General features: G+C 40.4%; 1 protein-coding gene across 1 annotated transcript in view; it reads left to right on the plus strand.

Annotated features, from left to right (window-relative positions):
- Nucleotides 1-214: 214 nt before the first annotated feature.
- LOC108695697 (guanylate cyclase 2G) overlaps nucleotides 215-19,652 on the plus strand; it is a 29,963-nt gene continuing 10,525 nt past the window's right edge. The window contains exons 1-9 of the mRNA XM_041570025.1: nucleotides 215-652; nucleotides 3,610-3,958; nucleotides 4,999-5,123; nucleotides 7,153-7,326; nucleotides 9,590-9,734; nucleotides 10,149-10,284; nucleotides 13,826-13,929; nucleotides 16,470-16,636; nucleotides 16,942-17,091. Coding sequence (XP_041425959.1) covers nucleotides 215-652; nucleotides 3,610-3,958; nucleotides 4,999-5,123; nucleotides 7,153-7,326; nucleotides 9,590-9,734; nucleotides 10,149-10,284; nucleotides 13,826-13,929; nucleotides 16,470-16,636; nucleotides 16,942-17,091 — 1,788 coding nt within the window. The remainder of the gene's footprint in view (nucleotides 653-3,609; nucleotides 3,959-4,998; nucleotides 5,124-7,152; nucleotides 7,327-9,589; nucleotides 9,735-10,148; nucleotides 10,285-13,825; nucleotides 13,930-16,469; nucleotides 16,637-16,941; nucleotides 17,092-19,652) is intronic.

The raw sequence follows: 19,652 nt of genomic DNA on the forward strand, positions 1-19,652 counted from the left end.
AAAGCAGGTGTTAGAACAAGCAAGTTGAGGCAGAGATCTCTGGGATGAAAGGGTTACAGAACAAACAGAGAGTAGGCTGGGGACCGTGGCCTCCTACTAATTAGAGCTGATTAATTGGAGTCACATGAGAATTAATTGGAAGGTTCCAGCCACAGGTATAAGTAGGGCATCTGGAGAGGCAGTGGAGTCTTCTTGAGCAGAGAGGATCCCTGACATGGCCAGGAGGGAAATCAATGTTCCTTATCTAATCCTCTCACTACTCCCCCCTCCTGCATTGGTATCTGCCCTGCTGCTTTCGGCTCTTATTCTCTATGCTCCCAACTGCCAGGGGCAAATACAGACCCTCACCAGCCTCAATTTTTCCCTTGGACTTGGAAGTGGAGGCTCAAGCTCTAAGATAGTGGTAGGATTCCAAGCACCCTGGAACTTCTCTTATCCTTTTAGCGCCCAACGGTTGGGTTCAGCAATCCAATTGGCTGTGGAAAAGATCAACCAAGAGTGGGACTTGTCCTTCCTGGATAACAATACATTGGAGTTTGTGTATGCCGACTGTGGCTGCAACTCCAAACGCTCCCTCAGCAACTTCATCTCTCAGTACCAGAAGCACCACATCTCTGCCCTGTTTGGGCCTGTGTGTCCTGAGGCGGCTGAGGTAGGAACCATTGTTTTGTCAGAGAATAGTCCCGTCCATGGAATATTTTGTAAAAGAGCCACATGGGTCCGTAGAGGAGACTCTTACCATTAAATGTTGCAGATGGAAGTCACCTAAACAACTTCAGCTGATTTACTTTACAATTGTTATGATCCTCAATGACTTCTAATATCCTTATAATTTACAGAAGAGGGAACATAATCCCTCAGAGTTCCCTGAATAACACAGCCTGCAGCCTTGTGCCTTTATATGGTCACAGAATAACCCCTCAGTGACTTCTAATATCCTTATCATTTACAGTAGGGGGTACATTATCCCTTATAATACATGAGTGATACTCAGAGTTCCCTGTATAACTCAGCCTGCAGCCTTGTGCCTTTATATGGTCACAGAATAACCCCTCAGTGACTTCTAATATCCTTATCATTTACAGTAGGGGGTACATTATCCCTTATAATACATGAGTGATACTCAGAGTTCCCTGTATAACTCAGCCTGCAGCCTTGTGTCTTTATATGGTCACAGAACAACCCCTCAGTGACTTCTAATATCCCAATATCCTTATCATTTACAGTAGGGGGTACATTATCCCTTAAAATACATGAGTGATACTCAGAGTTCCCTGTATAACTCAGCCTGCAGCCTTGTGCCTTTATATGGTCACAGAACAACCCCTCAGTGACATCTAATATCCTTATCATTTACAGTAGGGGGTACATTATCCCTTAAAATACATGAGTGATACTCAGAGTTCCCTGTATAACTCAGCCTGCAGCCTTGTGCCTTTATATGGTCACAGAACAACCCCTCAGTGACTTCTAATATCCTTATCATTTACAGTAGTGGGTACATTATCCCTTATAATACATGAGTGATACTCAGAGTTCCCTGTATAACTCACCCTGCAGCCTTGTGTCCTTATATGTCACAGAACAACCCCTCAGTGACTTCTAATATCCTTATCATTTACAGTAGGGGGTACATTATCCCTTATAATACATGAGTGATACTCAGAGTTCCCTGTATAACTCAGCCTGCAGCTTTGTGCCTTTATATGGTCACAGAACAACCCCTCAGTGACTTCTAATATCCTTATCATTTACAGTAGGGGGTACATTATCCCTTATGACACACAAGTGATACTCAGAGTTCCCTGTATAACTCAGCCTGCAGCCTGGTGCCTTTATATGGTCACAGAACAACCCCTCAGTGACTTCTAATATCCTTATCATTTACAGTAGGGGGTACATTATCCCTTATAATACATGAGTGATACTCAGAGTTCCCTGTATAACTCAGCCTGCAGCCTTGTGCCTTTATATGGTCACAGAACAACCCCTCAGTGACTTCTAATATCCTTATCATTTACAGTAGGGGGTACATTATCCCTTATAATACATGAGTGATACTCAGAGTTCCCTGTATAACTCAGCCTGCAGCCTTGTGCCTTTATATGGTCACAGAACAACCCCTCAGTGACTTCTAATATCCTTATCATTTACAGTAGGGGGTACATTATCCCTTATAATACATGAGTGATACTCAGAGTTCCCTGTATAACTCAGCCTGCAGCCTTGTGCCTTTATATGGTCACAGAACAACCCCTCAGTGACTTCTAATATCCTTATCATTTACAGTAGGGGGTACATTATCCCTTATAATACATGAGTGATACTCAGAGTTCCCTGTATAACTCAGCCTGCAGCCTTGTGCCTTTATATGGTCACAGAACAACCCCTCAGTGACTTCTAATATCCTTATCATTTACAGTAGGGGGTACATTATCCCTTATAATACATGAGTGATACTCAGAGTTCCCTGTATAACTCAGCCTGCAGCCTTGTGCCTTTATATGGTCACAGAACAACCCCTCAGTGACTTCTAATATCCTTATAATTTAAAGCAGGGGGCGGATTAAAATACCAGCTAGGATGCAACCTTATCAGCAAATAAAGTGCTAAGTACAACTCATTAGCAAAATCAGCAGTGTTGCTGGCTAGACGCCTGGGGTGAACTCTGATCAATTTAGGGCCCCTAATAAATTTTTCATCATTTTCATTCCTTTTTGAACACATACTAAAACTGCTTATCAATCAGTGTATCACTGGACCCCTCCAACTCATGGTCTCGTCTGCTTCTTCCATTGTTACACCCTTGGCACGTGCTGATAATTATGGTACAGTAAACTTCGCAAAGGGGACATCAGTTGCTATACCATCTTCAGCCAGCAGATGGCAGTAAATAGTATATCCAGTTCCCACCATGCCACCTGTAGACAGAGAAACTTCAGTATGTTTGATCAAAAATGATGGGGAGCTGCAAAAATCGTGGGAGTAGAGCAAGCCTCAAAGACAACTCCACCAGTTAAATAGCATTGTGCAGACCAACTGCATGAATATGTTCTGCAGTCCAGTAAAACATTCCCCTGGTCACAGTGTATTAATTGATATTTTGTCTCAGCTACCTTCATTTGTCAAGCTGAATTGTGGTTATTACATCAGAATATATATAGTGGTATAGTTCTATGGGATCTCTCTATACAGGCTATGAGCAAACTTAGGGGCTGTTCCTGCTGAATTGTGCTTAGTACAGGGAATACCTATGTGCCATAGTTTTATGGGATCTCTCTGTACAGATTATGAGCAAATTTAGGGACTGTTCCTGCTGAATTGTGCTTATTACAGGGAATACCTATGCTGCCATAGTTTTATGGGATCTCTCTGTACAGACTATGAGCAAACTTAGGGGACTGTTCCTGCTGAATTGTGCTTAGTACAGGGAATACTTAAACTGCCATGCTTTTATGGGATCTCTCACAGGCAGAATGCAGTGGAATCAATTAGCCAATATGTTTGGTTGCGCTCAACAATGCATCTCAAACGCTCCAAAAAAATGCTGTGTGTTGGAGCCCTTATAGCAGCAACTTATTTGGATCTCATTTTCTTACTAATTTCCAGGTGACGGGTCTTCTGGTTTCCTCCTGGAACATCCCCATGTTTGGTTTTGTCAGTCAGACCCCCAAGCTGGATGACCGGCTGGTGTATGATACTTATATCAAGATGGTGTCCCCCCTGCAGAGGATCGGGGAGGCTCTGGTGAAAACCCTGCTTTTTTTTAAATGGGACTACGTAGCTTTGTTTGGTGGGGCAGTGGCAGAGTCCACCTGGGACAGAGTCGATGAACTATGGCAGTCCCTGGACAATCACCTATCAGCCAACTTCACCGTCACCGCCAAGATAAAATACGACCCCGTGAGTCCAGATAGTCTTCAGAAAAATCTTCAGGCTGTGGCTCTTGTCTCGAGAGGTACTCAGTACTGCTATAATGTTTTAAATGGAAACTACTCTATATTGTATATATTGCAAGTGTTGTACTAAGGGGGCCCTCCTGCTCTTCTGCTCAGGGTAAATGGCCCCAGTGGTGGAACTATAGAGACCAGTAGCCACAGGGGAGGCCTGGCTGTTCTGTTTGGGGCAACAGGTGACTTTCCCCACACACATGTTTTAATTATGTGTCAAAGTGGCCCTTGATTTTGGCTGGGGGCCCAGAATAATCATTTTGTGTAGGGGGCTGGGACCCCACTAAATAACCCTTTTTGTCCCCCACTCCTTTATCCTCCACAGTTTGGCAACCAGCTTCTGTTGTACATAGAAAATTCTAAGAAGAGATCCACTAATAGTGTCCTTTATTAGGACATACATAAGCCTAACGCGTTTCGTGCCTGAATGGGCACTTACTAATAGGCTGATGAAACGTATTAGGCTTACGTATGTCCCAATAAAGTCTTTTTAACTTTATAAATACTTGGGCTACTGCCTTACTAGTAGCGGATCTCTTCCTATTTAGAATTTTCCGTATACTCCAAACAGATTGCTAACCCTTGGACCCAGGGAGAGAACACTTTAAAACTTTTTATTTCTTTATTTTTATCTATAATTTTTAGTTTAGAACAGAGCCATACACCATTGTGTTTAACCAGCTTCTGTCTGCCTCTTCTTAACATTACAAATGTAATTGTTCCAGTAAGGAAAGAATAAGAATTTAAAGGAAATAAATAAGGGAAAAATAAAGACAAAATAATTAGCACTATACGTCCAGTTTTTGTAAACATAAGTAACGTAGTAGCCCTTATTGTTTTTTTTTTTTTATAAAAAACTATTTGACTTCTTGCCCATCCAGGGATTTAAACTGAGAGCTGACAAGTAGTTCTCTAGATCAATAAAACGAATGATGAGAATGCACGTTTACTGTATTGGTTTTTCTGATTTCTGATTATAAGTAGCATTAATAAAGGGTAATAAGACTAGCAGTGGCGCAGTGATCGTCTTTACCTCGTGTTTTTTCAGTGATCGTTTTAGTGACCAGCTCAGTCGATGCAAGATCCATTCTGATTGAAGCTGAAAAACAAGGGTTAACGGACGGAAAATACGTTTTTATTATGGTACAACAGTTTGAGGTCAGCGGTTTCATGGTAAGTAGTACTGGAAGGATTTAAAGGAACAGTCCAGTATAAAAATAAAAACTGGGTAAATAGATAGACTGTGCAAAATAAATAATGTATCTAATATAGTTAATTAGCCAAAAATGTAATGTATAAAGAATGGAGTGACTGGATGTGTAACATAATAGCCAGAACACTACTTTTCAGCTCTCTAACTCTGAGTTAGTCAGTGACTATAAGGGGGGCCCACATGGGACATAACTGTTCAGTGAGTTTGCAATTGATCCTCAGTATTCAGCTCAGATTCAAAAGCAGTGATGACCCATGTCAAGTCTCTGATTGGTTACTGCCTGGTAACCAATCAGTGGAAAGCAAGAGAGCTGAAAAGCAGGAAGTAGAGTTCTGGCTATTATGTTACACATCCAGTGTCGGACTGGCCCGGCGGGATACCGGGAAAAAACCCGGTGGGCCCCGACCCTTGTGGGCCCCCGCCGGGCCAGAACCCTTCTCCCGATATTTCCAATCACTAAATTTTTTTTTAATTCCGGCGATGCGCAGCGCCGCCTGCGCATGCGCGCCGTGTGGCGTTGTTGCGCATTCGCGCCGAACGGCTGGGCCGACAGGCTTTAGTAGGGTGGCGGGGGCCGTAGGGGGGCGGGGGCCGGCGGGGGGCCCCTGGACAGCAGTCCCGGTGGGCCCCGGGCCTCCCAGTCCGACCCTGTACACATCCAGTCACTCCAGCCTTTATACATTACATGTTTGGCTAACTAACTATATTAGAAACATTTTTTATTTTGCACAGCCTGTCTATTTACCCAGTTTTTATTTTTATACTGAACAATTCCTTTAACGGCAATGGCATGGGAGATTTCAGGAGTTTTACACATTTTTTGCAGCCTCAGAATTTCAGAAATCCTCCTCCAATTTGCCTTTCTAAGAATTAACTGAAATAAGAATCACCAGTGCTAATGCTAAGTTACAGTTAATAAAGCACAATTTTGTTTTTCACATGCAGAATTATTTAGAAACAAGGGATGCTTTCTCTAGCTAAGGATCCATGCGTTGAGCTGTTGCTACTTAATGATTATACAGGTATGGGATCCGTTTTCCGGAAACCTGTTATAATGAAAGCTCAGAATTACGGAAAGGCCATCTCCCATAGACTCCCTTTTATCCAAATAATCCAAATTTATAAAAATGATTATTTTTTTCTGTGTAGTAATAATAATAATAATAAAACAGTATCCCAACTAAGATATAATTAATCCTTATTGGAAGCAAAACCAGTCTATTGGGTTTATTTAATGTTTATATGATTTTCTAGTAGACTAAAGGTACAAAGATCCAAATTATGGAAAGATCTGTTATCTGGAAATAGGTCCAATACCTGTACCATCAAACACATAAATACATGAAAATAACATGAAAAAACATTAGATCAAGTAACATCATGTTTCATTAAGGGGCCGATTATCCCTCGATTAACCCTCGATATTCGACTAGGAATTAAAATCCTTTGACTTCGAATATCGAAGTCGAAGGATTTAGGGCAGATAGTACAATCGATAATTCCATCGATAGAACGATTAAATCCTTTGAATCGAATGATTCGAAGGATTTAAATCCAACGATCGAAGGATTATCCTTCGATCAAAAAAAGTTAGCCAAGCCTATGGGGGCCTTCTCCATAGGCTAACATTGACTTCGGTAGCTTTTAGATGGCGAACTAGGGGGTCGAAGTTTTTTTTAAAGAGACAGTACTTCGACTATCGAATGGTCGAATAGTCGTACGATTTTTACTTCGAATCCTTCAAATCGAAGTCGTAGTCGTAGTCAAAGGTCGAAGTAGCCCATTCGATGGTCGAAGTAGCCCAAAACAAACTTCGAAATTCGAAGTTTTTTAACTTCGAATCCTTCACTCAAAGTTAGTGAATCGGCCCCTAAGTTAATATTTCAGGTCTGCCCTCTGGATGCTTTTCAGGTTAATATGTTGCAGTGCTATTATGGAATATCCTATTGACTAGGGCTGTATGTCAATCATACGTGTGTTTACTTACAGGACAATTTCTGGAAAGACACCCTGAAAAGTGAGAATGAGGTTATCTTGAAAGCCTATGAGGCAGTGCTGATGTTAGCCCTCAATTCTACCTATAGCTACGCGGCCTTCATGAAGGAGGTGTATCATAAGCTTACGGAGGCCCCGTTTTATAGCGAAATCATTTCGGAAGCCCAGGTGTGATGATTTTCTTCCTACTTTACCTTTCCATACCCTCCTTTTGTTCCTTCCCATTGGGGCACATTTATAAAAATATAAACCTAATATGACCAAACATTCACACAAGTGTTCCCGACTAAAGCAGAATATTAGAGACACTTCGGGGGGGGGGGGGGCTTATGCAGTGGATTTTGATTTTTTTGTCTGGGGGAGATCTAAATGCATTTAGTGCAGTGATGGAAAATGCATGGATTTTAGATGGAACTCAAAGGGGCAGATTTATCAAGGGTCGAATTTCAAGGGTTAATAAACCCTCGAATTCGACCCTTGAAGTAAAATCCTTCGAATTCGAATATCAGATTCGAAGGATTTTAGCGCAAAAGCTTCCATCAAACGATCGAATAAAAATCTTTAGATCGAAGGATGAAATCTTTAGAATCGAACGATTCGAACGATTTTAAGCGATTGATCGAAGGGTTTTTATTCGACCAAAAAAAACGTAGAAAAGTGCAGCGGATGGTCCCCATAGGCTAACATTGGACTTCGGTAGCTTTAATTTGGCGAAGTACGAAGTCAAAGTTTTTTAAAGAGACAGTGCTTTGATTATCGAATGGTCAAACGATTTTTACTTCGTATCGTTCGAATCATTCGATTCGATCAAATGCGATCACAGATGACCAATTCGATGGTTGAAGTACCTAAAAAATTACTTAGAAATTCAATATTTTTTGATTTCGAACTATTCACTCGAGCTTAGTAAATCTGCCCCAATGTGTGTCTATTCCACAACTTAAAGGGGTTGTTCACCTTTAAAGGAGAAGGAAAGGTTAAAACTAAGTAAGCCTTATCAGAAAGGTCCATCTAAATATACCAGTGAACCCCCAAAGTAGTGCTGCTCTGAGTCCCCTGTCAAAAGAAACACTGCATTTCTTTCCTTCTATTGTGTACTCATGGGCTTCTGTATCAGACTTCCTGTTTTCAGCTTAAACCTCATTGCCCTGGGCAAGAGCATGCTCAGTTTGCTCCTCTTCCCCCGCCCCCTCCCTTCTCTACTGTAATCTGAGCCCAGAGCAGGGAGAGACTCAGGCAGGAAGTGATGTCACACCACGTTAATACTGCAGCTCCTATTCTAAACAAATAGAGAGTTTCTAGAGCTGTTTACTCAGGTATGGTAAAGCATTCTACAGAATAAATATAGCATTCTAGCTTGCTCTATTGCAGCTAATCTATTGGCAATAAAATGCCTCCGTAGCTTTCCTTCTCCTTTAAGTTATCTTTTAGTATGATGTAGAGAGGGATATTCTGAGACAATTTATAATTGGTTTTCATTTTTTATTATTTGTGGTTTTTGACTTATTTAGCGCATCAGCTCTCCAGTTTGCAATTTCAACAATTTAGTTGCTAGGGTCCAAATTATCCTAGCAACCATGCACTGATTTGAATAAGAGGCAGGAATATGAACAGTAGAGGACCTGAATAGAAAGATGAGCAATACAAAGTAGCAATAACAACAAATTTGTAGCCTTACAGAGCATTTGTTTTTAGATGGGGTCAGTGACCCCCATTTGAAATCTGGAAAGAGTCAGAAGAAAAAGGCAAGTGATTAAAAAAACTGTAAAAAGCAAATAATGAAGACCAATTTAAAAGTTGCTTAGAATTGGCCATTCTATGACATATTAAAAGTTTACTTACAGGTGAACCATTTACGTTCACCTTTAAGTTCACTTTTAGTAATTTTCAGAATGGCCAGGTTTTTAATTGGTCTTCATTATTTTTTCAATAGTTTTTGATTCATTTGCCTTTTTCTTTCCAGCTTTGAAATGGGGGTCACTGACCCCATCTAAAAACAAATGCTCTGTAAGGCTAAGCATTTATTGTTATTGTTACTTTGTATTATTCATCTTTCTATTCAGGCCTCTCCTATTCATATTCCAGTCACTTATCAAATCAATGCATGGTTGCTAGGGGAATTTGGACCCTAGCAACCAGATGGCTGGAATTACAAACTGGAGAGCTGCTGAATAAAAAGCTAAATAACTCAAAAACCATAAATAATAAAAGATGAAAACAAATTGCAAATTGTCTCAGAATATCCCTCTCTACATCATACTAACAGTTGATTTAAAGGTGAACAACCCCTTTTAAGGTTTACACTGTGCTCCATGTGATGTCACAGGGCCACATACCCCTCTAATGCAGGGACACAGTATGTTCAACAGCCCACCCCACTCAATGTTCCGCAATAAACAGAGCATATTTGTCTTTATAATTTTGCCTCTAGGTGAGTCCCTATTCTGCATATCTCTATGACTCTGTCCTGCTATATGCTTTGGGCCTGAAGGAGATTTTCCGGCAAGGAAAGAACCCATCAGATGGCAGAGCATTGGTGGAAAGTATAAAAGGCTACAACAGAACAGATTTTTATGGTAAGCTTGGGCCTCTTTAATAGGCAGAATTGGTAGAAGGAGGGATATTTGCTCCAGCTCTGTATTTTGGCTTAGGAATGATACAATTTCCTATTGGAGGGCAAGGGCATAGTACTACAGTATATTTTGGTACAAAAGCTGTGTACTGGCTGAATGTATATCAGTGTTATTAGTGTGTATTCCTGAGAAGGTACTAATAAACAATTTAGTGCAGAAAGCAATTTTCTACCTTAAACTGACTCAAAGATTATCAGAACAATATCATAAATAAACAGTATTCCAACAATAATGTACTGAAAGGATAGACCGTAACTCACAAAAAACCCAAATTGTAAATGACTTTGCTTCAGCTGCTTGAAGGGGTCTGATCAATGTGAGATTTCCAGACATGTTGTGCTCATTTTTGTCATTTAGGGATCACGGGGTCACTGAGCATTGATGATAATGGAGAGAGATTCATCGACTATGCAGTGTATGATCTGCAGCATTCTGATAATACGTCCAGATTTGTTCCTGTGCTGCGCTTCGATAGCCACAAGAAAACTATTATGTAAGTTCAAGGCGCTTGTTCCTGGGAATCATTGCAGTCCTGGGCAGGGCCGCCATTAGAAATAACGGGGCCCCTTACACCAAAATTTTTGGGGCCCCGCCCACCCTCATGCCCAAGCCCCACCCCATATCAAGCCCACTCCACATCACAGTTAAAAGACCACACAAAAAGTAACCCCCACACACACAAGTTATAAAAAGCTATTGATGGTCAGGGCCCCCCTTATAAGTTAAAAAAAATTGGGGCCCCAAAAAAAATGAAGAAAAAAAATGTAAATTTAAAAAAAAACAAAAAAACATTGGTGGCAGGGGCCCCCTTACAAGTTAGAAAAAAAAAACAAAAAAAAAACATTGGTGGCAGGGGCCTATAGAATATTAAAATAATACATTGTTGGCCACGGGATTAAAAATAAAAAAACACAAACTGGTGTTCAGTAGAATTGAACTCAAGGCTTCAGGACTTCAACTTCGCCTCCTTTTGTGACTTCAGGACTTTTCACCACTTGAGGACTTCAATTACAGCTGTTTTCATGACTTCGGGTCTTTTCGGCACTTCGGCTGTTCGGCTTTTCGGCACTTCCGCATTCGGCAACCTGCGAAATGGCCGCACGGCTCGGGCGCTCGTAAGGGGGGCTCGGCTCTTTCAAAAATGCAGCACTGCTGGGCCCCCTTCAGGCCTGGGCCTGGGACACTTGTCCCCCCTGATGGCGGCCCTGGTCCTGGGGAATAAGGATGGGGTGATATCTACAGTGAAGTCAAAATGGCAACATTTGATAGAGCTTAAGAATGAAATCTGGAGACCCATGGCAAATTCAGTGTAGTTTCTCACAACATGTTTCGGATATAAATATCCTTCATCAGGTGCTTGTTGACAAATAGCAGGATAAATACAGGGTCAATCCATGTATAATACCCCAAAACACACAGCAGATAAATACAGTGCCTATTCCATGTATAATACCCCAGAACACACAGCAGATAAATACAGTGCCAATTCCATGTATAATACCCCAGAACACACAGCAGGATAAATACAGGGCCAATTCCATGTATAATACCCCAGAACACACAGCAGGATAAATACAGTGCCAATTCCATGTATAATACCCCAGAACACACAGCAGATAAATACCGTGCCAATTCCATGTATAATACCCCAGAACACACAGCAGATAAATACAGGACCAATTCCATGTATAATACCCCAGAACACACAGCAGGATAAATACAGTGCCAATTCCATGTATAATACCCAGAACACACAGCAGATAAATACAGGGCTAATTCCATGTATAATACCCCAGAACACACAGCAGATAAATACAGTGCCAATTCCATGTATAATACCCCAGAACACACAGCAGATAAATACAGTGCCAATTCCATGTATAATACCCAGAACACACAGCAGATAAATACAGGACCAATTCCATGTATAATACCCCAGAACACACAGCAGATAAATACAGTGCCAATTCCATGTATAATACCCCAGAACACACAGCAGATAAATACAGTGCCAATTCCATGTATAATACCCCAGAACACACAGCAGATAAATACAGGGCCAATTCCATGTATAATACCCCAGAACACACAGTAGATAAATACAGTGCCAATTCCATGTATAATACCCCAGAACACACAGCAGATAAATACAGTGCCAATTCCATGTATAATACCCCAGAACACACAGCAGATAAATACAGTGCCAATTCCATGTATAATACCCCAGAACACACAGCAGATAAATACAGTGCCAATTCCATGTATAATACCCCAGAACACACAGCAGATAAATACAGTGCCAATTCCATGTATAATACCCCAGAACACACAGCAGATAAATACAGTGCCAATTCCATGTATAATACCCCAGAACACACAGCAGATAAATACAGGGCCAATTCCATGTATAATACCCCAGAACACACAGCAGATAAATACAGTGCCAATTCCATGTATAATACCCCAGAACACACAGCAGATAAATACAGGGCCAATTCCATGTATAATACCCAGAACACACAGCAGATAAATACAGTGCCAATTCCATGTATAATACCCAGAACACACAGCAGATAAATACAGTGCCAATTCCATGTATAATACCCCAGAACACACAGCAGATAAATACAGGGCCAATTCCATGTATAATACCCAGAACACACAGCAGATAAATACAGGACCAATTCCATGTATAATACCCCAGAACACACAGCAGATAAATACAGGGCCAATTCCATGTATAATACCCCAGAACACACAGCAGATAAATACAGTGCCAATTCCATGTATAATACCCCAGAACACACAGCAGATAAATACAGTGCCAATTCCATGTATAATACCCCAGAACACACAGCAGATAAATACAGTGTCAATTCCATGTATAATACCCCAGAACACAGAGCAGGATAAATACAGGGCCAATTCCATGTATAATACCCCAGAACACACAGCAGATAAATACAGTACCAATTCCATGTATAATACCCCAGAACACACAGCAGATAAATACAGGGCCAATTCCATGTATAATACCCCAGAACACACAGCAGATAAATACAGTGTCAATTCCATGTATAATACCCCAGAACACACAGCAGATAAATACAGGGCCAATTCCATGTATAATACCCCAGAACACACAGCAGATAAATACAGTGTCAATTCCATGTATAATACCCCAGAACACACAGTAGATTAATACAGGGCCAGTTCCATGTTAATTTAAATTATAATACATCCCAGAACATGTCAGGATAAACACAGTGTTCATTTCATATGTAATACCTAAACCATGGCAAGTAAAGTGCAGTGACAAATGAATGCCTAAAGATGTAGAGGCCCCAGTGAGTCCCTAATTAATGAACAATTTCAATATATCTTGGTAGAATAGGACGACTTACCAATGTTTTTGTGTCCCAAACTTTCATTTTAATTTGGGGTCCAGTAACATCTATTTACGCCACTGATGGGGGGTACTGTATATTGCTAAAGGTATATTGTGATTTATAATATTAGAAGAAATAATTTGTGTGCAGAGGGGTTATATTTAGGTGACCTTGCTCATGGTCACCCATCTACTAATCATCTCAGAGCATAGCCAGTAGGTTGGACACATATCCTATATATTCTGCATATGTTGTTCCCTTCCTATATACTGTATATATATATATATATAATACACAAAAGCCATGAATATCCTGTAAATTATATCCTTATAAACGGTGAGTTCTGATGTCATCAGTTATAAACGGTGAGTTCTGATGTCATTTCTGTCACATGACTCACCGAAATTTGTGTATTATAATAAATAAAGTACCCCCAGTTGTAAAATATGAGGATATTAGAAGTTACCTCGGAGTTCCATGACCTGTATAAAAACACTCGGCCTTCGGCCTCGTACTTTTATATGGTCATGAAACTCCTCTGTAACTTCTAATATCCTTATATTTTACGAGGGGCTACTTTATTCACTGTATAATGGAAGTAGAAATTGTGCTCAACCTAATGCAACTATATGTTGATTGGTTTAGTCCCACCTCAGCACTCCCTTTCATTAACTGGCCAGGAAGCAGTCTCCCCAAGGACAGGCCTCAATGTGGATTCCAAAACGAGTTCTGCCAAGCGTCCGTAACAGGTACATTATTAAAATTCCCATTTGTTGTGTGTTGTGGTGGAGCAATGTGACTGCAAACAATCAAAGCAAACTACAACTCCATGCAAGTAAAACTAGGGCCATTTGTGAGGAGATGTTTAGTTTGAAACGTATTTCATATCAGACATTGATAATGTTTAATCCGCAGCTTTGCTTTTATCTATCCCCAGCTATAAATGGGGGCGGGAGGGGGTTAAAGAGCAAATATCGGGATATCCAAGGTTCAGTAAGTACCCACTGTACTTGATTATAAAAAAGAAGCAATAGTACAGAGCTTTATATTACTAATCATTAGCCAATGATTAACTGTGGGCCAAGCCTTAAATTCTGGATCTGCAGTTACAATTTAATCATTGACTGATGACTGGTGGTTATAAAGTCACTCACACTTTATAATTAGCAAATTAAAGGGACTAAAGAGTAATTAACAAATAATAACATTTTAAAGGGGTTGTTCACCTTCCAAACACCTTTTTTCAGTTCAATGGTTTTCAGATTGTTCTCCAGAGACATTTTTCAGTTACTTTCCATTTTTTTTTTTTTTTTTTTTACAGTTTTTCCAAAATCAAAGTTGGAACCTGTCTCTGGTGTTTGAGTCTGGCTGCTCAGTAATTCAGGTGCAGACTCTAAATTGTTACAGTTTTGCAACATTTAGGGTAAGGCCAGACGAGGAGATTCGGGGAGATTTTGTCGCCTGGCGACTTATCGCCACGTCTTTTGCGTGACTATCTCCCCGAACTGCCTCAGCGTCTTTTCCGCATAGGCTAGAATGAAAAGTCGCCTGCGCTAATGCACACGCTGCGATGCGTTTTCAATAGTCTATGTATAATACCCCAGAATAATAATAATAGACTATTGAAAACGCATCGCCGTGTGTGCATTAGCGAAGGCGATTTTGCGCTGTAGCCGATGCGGAAAAGACGCTGAGGCAGTTCGTGGAGATAGTCGCGCAAAAGACATGGCGGTAAGTCGCCAGGCGATAAAATCTCCCCGAATCTCCTCGTCTGGCCTTACCCTTAGGGCTGAGATAGATGAGAAGCCCTCTTCTTCGGGCGGCTGATCTCCCCAAACTTCCTCCCTTCGGGCGACTTCGGAGAGTGAAGCGTTCTGAGTGCCATGTGTTTTCATCTCTGGAGTATTGTATCAATTCTAACATCTGCCTGTAATGAAACCCAGGGATTCTGCTCAGCAGGGACAAAGATAAGAAATGGATCAACTAAATGTATCAGTTTAGAACAGTTTACAGGGTCGACGACCCCCCCTCCCAGAGCTGCTTTAGAAGGTGAAAAATGACACTTTACACTTCAATATTAGAAACACACAGAAAATAGAAAGAAATGGGAAAAAGTCTTTATTTCTAGTGACCTGTCTGAATCCAACTGAAAGAGTGTTGGAAGGTGAACAACCCCTTTAAATAGGCTTAAAGGGATTGTTCACCTTTCTTTTAACTTTTAGTAAGTTATAAAAAGATCAATTCTAAGCAACTTTTCAGATCTTCATTAATTATTTTTTAATTATTTGCAGTCTCCTTCTGACTCTTTTAAATCCATAAACAAATGTTCTGTAAGGTTACAGATGTATTGTTATTGGTGCTTTTTATTACTTATCCTTCTATTCAGCCCTTCTCCTATTCATATTCCAGTCTCTTATTCAAATCACTCCATGGTCTCTAGGGGAATTTGGACCCTAGCAACCAGACGGCTGAAATTACAAACTGGAGAGCTGCTGAATAAAAAGCTAAATAAGTCAAAAACACAAATAATAAAAAATGAAAACCGATTACTAATTGTTTCAGAATATCACTTCCTATATAATACATGTGGGTAAAGACAGTTATTCTCTGAAAATTTTTATTGTGTTTGCATGCAAGGAAAAGGGAGGAAAAGAAAGACTTGTCTGTTGCTTCTGCATGGAGCCAAGCATATTATATGGAATATAGCAGCTGCTAGAATCATTATTGATGCTATGTTTATATATGATGTTGAGTTTCTATATATGTGTACATATCATGGCACCTTCACTTGGTTAGCTGGGGTGGGAACCTTTAACTGATTTTGCTGTGGGGCAAAGTAACTATGGTATATGTTATATAACAACAATGCATAGGGGAGTTATGATCGGAGAACTGTATATTCATTAGGGATGCACCGAATACACTATTTCGGATTCAGCCGAATCCCCGAATCCTTTGTGAAAGATTCGGCCGAATACCGAACCGAATCCGAATTAGGGGTGGGAAGGGGGAAAAAAATGTACTTCCTTGTTTTGTGACGAAAAGTCACGTGATTTCCCTCCCCATCCCTAATTTGCATATGCAAATTCGGATTCGGATTCGGTTCGGCCGGGCAGAAGGATTCGAACTGAATCCTGGATTCGTTGCATCCCTAATATTCATGTCATTTGCTGTTCCGTATTGGTATGGGGAGCCAGTAACCCAACCTTCAGTTGTTTCTGGGGAATATAAGGCTGGAAGTACCTACCCTGTAATTAATATTTCTCTACTGCTCTCTTGTCATTCCCAGATACCCCAGTGATCGCGCTGATTGCCACCTTTGTGCTCACAGCGGTGGGAGGGTTAATCTTTCTCATTTTCCTTGTGATGCAAAAGTGGAAGCTTAAGAAGCATTTTAATAGTGACAATTGGTGGCACATTAACTATGCAGATATCACCATTCTCAAGGATCAAAAGGTAACAATTGTTTTCCCTTTGGTTTGGCTAAATATATACAAGCTGGCTGCAGGCTGCCTAATATACCCTCATAGTGTACTGAAGAATACATTATGGCAGCTTTCAGCCACATGTATAAATAAACACTGACGGAATGTTTTGTGTATACTAAAACCTCTGCGCTCATACTGTACAGTCAGTGCAGAATGTATGGATAAAGTAATGGCAATTGCCACACATATAAACACAAACATTGAGACAAATGCATGAAACTTGATTGATGATTTCGGCATAAAGTCTTATCAGCACCCAATCTGCCTCCACAGAATACTTCAGGAACCTCCCCCCTGAGTACCCCGACATCCAAAAGACTTGGAAGCTTTGGATCTAGCGCCATGGTCTCAAGCAACCAGAGTTATGGTTTTACCGACAAACTGGGCAAGGAAGCCTTCTATGCAACCATAGGCCTCTATCAGGTACAGCAAGGGTAATCTTCAGCCTGACATTGACATGGGCCCTTTGTGTCTCACAGGTTCTGTACGGAAAGTCCTTGTTTTCTATTGCGTAATGCAGGGATAAATGATGGGCTATTCCATAGACACAATGTATACACAGACAGTAACTGTATAATACACATATATATATATATCTATATATATATGAAAAAATGGCAGAAAGGACCAGCACTCCGTGTTCCAAAAAATTCAACGGTTTATTCAAAAACTCACAGTGTCTCCAACGTTTCGACCCTCTTTGGGGTCTTTATCAAGGATCCTTGAGTGCTGGTCCTTTCTGCCATTTTTTCATATATAACTATATTTGACCTAGCACCCGGCAAAAAAATACAAGTGAAGGAGTGCGGGTATTTTCTACTTTTCTGCTATATATATATATTATATATATAGACACAGTGTCACCCCCATATCCATATCATATATACACAGACAGTAACTGTATAATATATAGACACCCCCATATCATATACACACAGACAGTAAGTGTATAATATATAGACACCCCCATATCATATACACACAGACAGTAACTGTATAATATATAGACACCCCCATATCATATACACACAGACAGTAACTGTATAATATATAGACACCCTCATATCATATACACACAGACAGTAACTGTATAATATATAGACACCCCCCATATCATATACACACAGACAGTAACTGTATAATATATAGACACCCCCATATCATATACACACAGACAGTAACTGTATAATATATAGACACCCCCATATCATATACACACAGACAGTAACTGTATAATATATAGACAGTAAGTGTATAATATATAGACACCCCCATATCATATACACACAGACAGTAACTGTATAATATATAGACACCCCCATATCATATACACACAGACAGTAACTGTATAATATATAGACACCCCCATATCATATTCACACAGACAGTAACTGTATAATATATAGACACCCCCATATCATATACACACAGACAGTAACTGTATAATATATAGACACCCCCATATCATATACACACAGACAGTAACTGTATAATATATAGACACCCCCATATCATATACACACAGACAGTAAGTGTATAATATATAGACACCCCCATATCATATACACACAGACAGTAACTGTATAATATATAGACACCCCCCATATCATATACACACAGACAGTAACTGTATAATATATAGACACCCCCATATCATATACACACAGACAGTAACTGTATAATATATAGACACCCCCATATCATATACACACAGACAGTAACTGTATAACATATATATAAACAGTGCTGTCTATAGGAAGCAATAGTGCAGCTCCCATCCATATGTATAAATACAAGTTCACATAGAAGGAATGCACTGGGGATTCAATAAGTTATAGCCTTATACTGTGCTGAATGTAATCAAAGCTGAACCCCCTTTAGTGCAAATCATATCTGCTATTAACTCTGTGTGTTCCTTCCGGTTTCCTTCCTGCGGTTCTGGGGCCTATGGGAGCAGGTGAAATGTGTACTATCTACTAAAAAGGCTAAAGGTGAAAACAGCCTTCAGGATTCCCAGGTAGGAGGTGGGGTCTGTGACACAATGTCTGGGCAGCGCGCAGCAACTTTATATATAAGATATTATAATAACCGAGGCTGCTGCCCAGTTTTATCAGTGAAAATATATTTTATTGTGAGCAATTTTAACCTATGAAAATTTTCTGTGTCATTTGTCTGTGTCCCCACTTCCCTGTGTGTCCTGCAATGGATGTCTGGCCTGGCCCAAATTTAAGCCCCTGCTCGGTACCCCGCGGCAGATTCCCACCATTTGCACTAAGCCTCATGCACCCTGCAGGCTTCCATCAGATTCCAGTTGGTTCTTGCAACCCTTGGGATGGAACTTATTGGTCACATTAAAGGATAATCATTTACATTCATTATTTTTTTTAATTCCAAGATATTAAGGGGTACACATACTGTTAAAATTAATGCATTTTGTTACAACAGCGCCACCTGCTGGCCAGTTTGTGATCATTGTGACCTCCCAAGTGTCCGCCATTGTGCAGGACAGTCCCGATTTTCACCTGGCTGGCCGCAGTCCAGAATCACCTGTCAAATGAAAGCTTGCAGGCGAGATTGTGACATCACCCACTAATTTTCTGCATTCAAGGCCCATGGCAACCTTGAGAATTTGCAGAGGGGAGCCTGTAAAAACCACTAAATGTGATGTAAAAAGGGGGCGAGTTTGCAAACATACATGCTAATCATGGAAGCATGGCTACAACAGTGGACGTGGTTTCTATCGCCAAACAGGTGTCTTAAAATTTGGGAGGTTTGCGCAAAGTAGTGGAGGGAGTTGTCAGGAGGAAAGAAATAGGGTTGTACTAATGTTCTTCTGGGTTAGGAAATATTTTAGAAAAGCTATTTATCTACTCATTTGTGTTTATTCATATGCATGGGGGCTGCCATGATTACTCTGCTGAGATAATCTCATATACAGAGTGTAATGAATAAATAAGCAGAGGACATGAAGCATAAGGAACTAC

Source organism: Xenopus laevis, chromosome 7L (genome assembly GCF_017654675.1).
Source record: "Xenopus laevis strain J_2021 chromosome 7L, Xenopus_laevis_v10.1, whole genome shotgun sequence".
Lineage (NCBI taxonomy): Eukaryota > Metazoa > Chordata > Amphibia > Anura > Pipidae > Xenopus > Xenopus laevis.